Below are 2,446 nucleotides of genomic sequence, written 5' to 3' on the forward strand. Positions count from 1 at the left end.
CGGGCACCCGCCACAATGCCCAGCTATTTTTTTGTTTAGCTGGCCTAGGCTGGGTTTGAACCCGCCACCCTCGGCATATGACTGGTGCTGTAACCACTATGCTACAAGTGCCAAGCCTTTATTTTTAAAATTTATTTAATTTTATTATTTAAAAAAAATTTTTGAGGCAGGATCTCAGTTTGTTGCCCTCAGTAGAGTGCTCTGATGTCACAGCTCACAGCAACCTCCAGGGGGCTTAGGCTATTCTCTTGCCTCAGCCTCCCAAGTAGCTGAGACTACTGGCGCCTGCCACAATGCCTGGCTATTTTTTGTTGCAGTTTGGCTGGAGCCAGGTTCTAACCTGCCACCCTTGGTATATGGGGCCAGCGCCTTACCCACTGGGCCACAGGCGCCACCCTCTTTATAGAAATTTTAATATGTTTCTTAAAATTATGCAGATGCTGGTGAAAATGGCAAAAGTCCTGTCTATATGACATGTACATTTTTATAACTCTCGGTATCAGAGTCTAGTTTCCATTTGTAGTTGCTGTTCAGCCAGAGGGCAGTGACTTGACTCATTTAGTTGTGAGTCGCCCTCTTCTCCTTTCCTGGGATGGGGTAGGGTGTGGGTACATGTATGTACACAATTGTCCATGTCATATGGTTCTGTGTGTCTTTTGTTTTTTGGCCTTCCACCATCTGAGTGACAGATGAGGTGAGGTGACAACAAGGCCTCAAGAGAGAGAAAAGTCACAACATATGGGGAGTGTGTTGGGCGTGCCCCCTTCAATGGAGCTCAACCCTGGTTTCACAACACAGTGCTGAGGCATTCTGCAAATAAGCATCTGTGTCCCCTAACGAGAGATTGTCCTTCAGATAGGTTGAGGCTCAGCTTCAACAATATGTTCACTGCCCCAGGTGTGTCCAGTCTGTATCCTGCACTGAACACCAAACTCTGAGGGCTGAGCTCAGCCTGTGATCACAGAGGGGTGAGGGACTGTGTTCTGCCTCGGATTTGGGACTGTGCCCTGGAGGGGAACTCAGTGCAACCTAGCTCCCCACTGCTGCAGGGTATGTGAAGCCTTCACCAGGAAAGGGGCAGGGGTCTGATGAACAAGGTCATAAATTCACTTTTTGTTCTTCTTGGTAGGAATTTATTGCTGCTGTGTTCCCCTCCACGCAGTGGGAATTTTGCCACAAGATGAGATCTTCCCTGTGTTTCTGGTTGTGGCATAGGAAGGGGATGTGTTGATTCTCAGCATTAAACAACATTTTTGACATTCAGGATTGACTTCTAAAGATTCATGATACATGAAGAAGAAGCCCAGAAGACGAGGAGGAGGGAAGCGGAGGATTCAGGAATGGCTCTTACTCAGGTACAGTGATGTTCTTGGTGGGTCCTTCTGAGTCCCCCTCCTTTCTGAAATACTGGGCACTGGACTTGCTGGTCTTCTCTGACTCTGCAGCATCTAGCCTGACGTGTTTGCTCACCCTACTCCTGCCTTCCCTCAGTCCCTCTCACCTGCACTGAGATCCCATATCACCTTGATCCAGTGATATGAGCTTGTGAAGAGGCTTCATGGGGCAGGGTCCTGGGCAGGGCTTCACACCCAGACACGGATGGGAGATAGGATGTGGCCCTGCAGTGTCAGTGCTGTGGGGCAGCAGGGACTGTTTAGGACCCACGTCTGGATGCACTGTCACTCTCTGCAGACCACAATTAGACCAGCTGCACATGGAAGTTACATAAAATTTGCACAAATGCCCCCTAAATTCTAGAAAGAGAGACCCATGAGGGGAAATATTGTTAGCCTGATTTGTCGTACATTTAAAGCTAAACTAGTGAGTCAGTGTGTCTCACTGTATATCTCTCGGTATGCTGAAGGTTCTAGCTTTCCCTCTGCCCCACCCCAGGTGTGTCTCAGTTTGGCTTAGGTAAGCTACTTTGATTGAGATTTTTGCCTCAGTCACTTATTTGGGTTGACATGTGATAGGTGTTCATGAGTTCATGGATGCATAAACCCATGATTTTTATCAGAGACACATCATCATTTGAAATGAGTTTTCAAATGTGTTTTAACAATTAATATGTGTTTTAACAATTCTGTCTGTATGTTAAATATTTTCTGTGGCCTTAAATGTCTTCTACACTGTCACATTAATAAACTAATAGTAAGAATAATAATGTATTATGGACATAAATGTTAAGGTCCATGTCATTATCATTGACATTGTTTCAGCTTCTCTCAGTTACATAACCCACTCTCAATTTGCTTTTGATGTTGTATCTGTTACTGAGATACTTGACTCTTTAGGTTTAATATTAATTTCTAGCCACCTGGGTACAGGTGCTTGCTCTGTCATTTTTACTCTTAGACCTGTGGTAAATTTCTTAGAGTGTCTGTAACCCAGTTGTATCCTAGTAAAATGGGAGCAATTGCTCATGGCTTATGCTGTTGTTGTATAA

At 45.2% G+C, this 2,446-nt stretch overlaps 1 protein-coding gene across 1 annotated transcript in view; it reads left to right on the plus strand.

Annotated features, from left to right (window-relative positions):
* Window positions 1-1,180: 1,180 nt before the first annotated feature.
* The window catches only part of LOC105886336 (zinc finger protein 160-like), a 10,816-nt gene continuing 9,550 nt past the window's right edge, over window positions 1,181-2,446 (plus strand). The window contains exon 1 of the mRNA XM_012812639.2: window positions 1,181-1,355. Within this exon, the coding sequence (XP_012668093.1) occupies window positions 1,284-1,355 (72 nt within the window). The 5' untranslated portion in view covers window positions 1,181-1,283. The remainder of the gene's footprint in view (window positions 1,356-2,446) is intronic.

Source organism: Otolemur garnettii, unplaced genomic scaffold, assembly GCF_000181295.1.
Source record: "Otolemur garnettii isolate 467f Iridium unplaced genomic scaffold, OtoGar3 scaffold00212, whole genome shotgun sequence".
NCBI classification, from domain to species: Eukaryota; Metazoa; Chordata; class Mammalia; order Primates; family Galagidae; genus Otolemur; species Otolemur garnettii.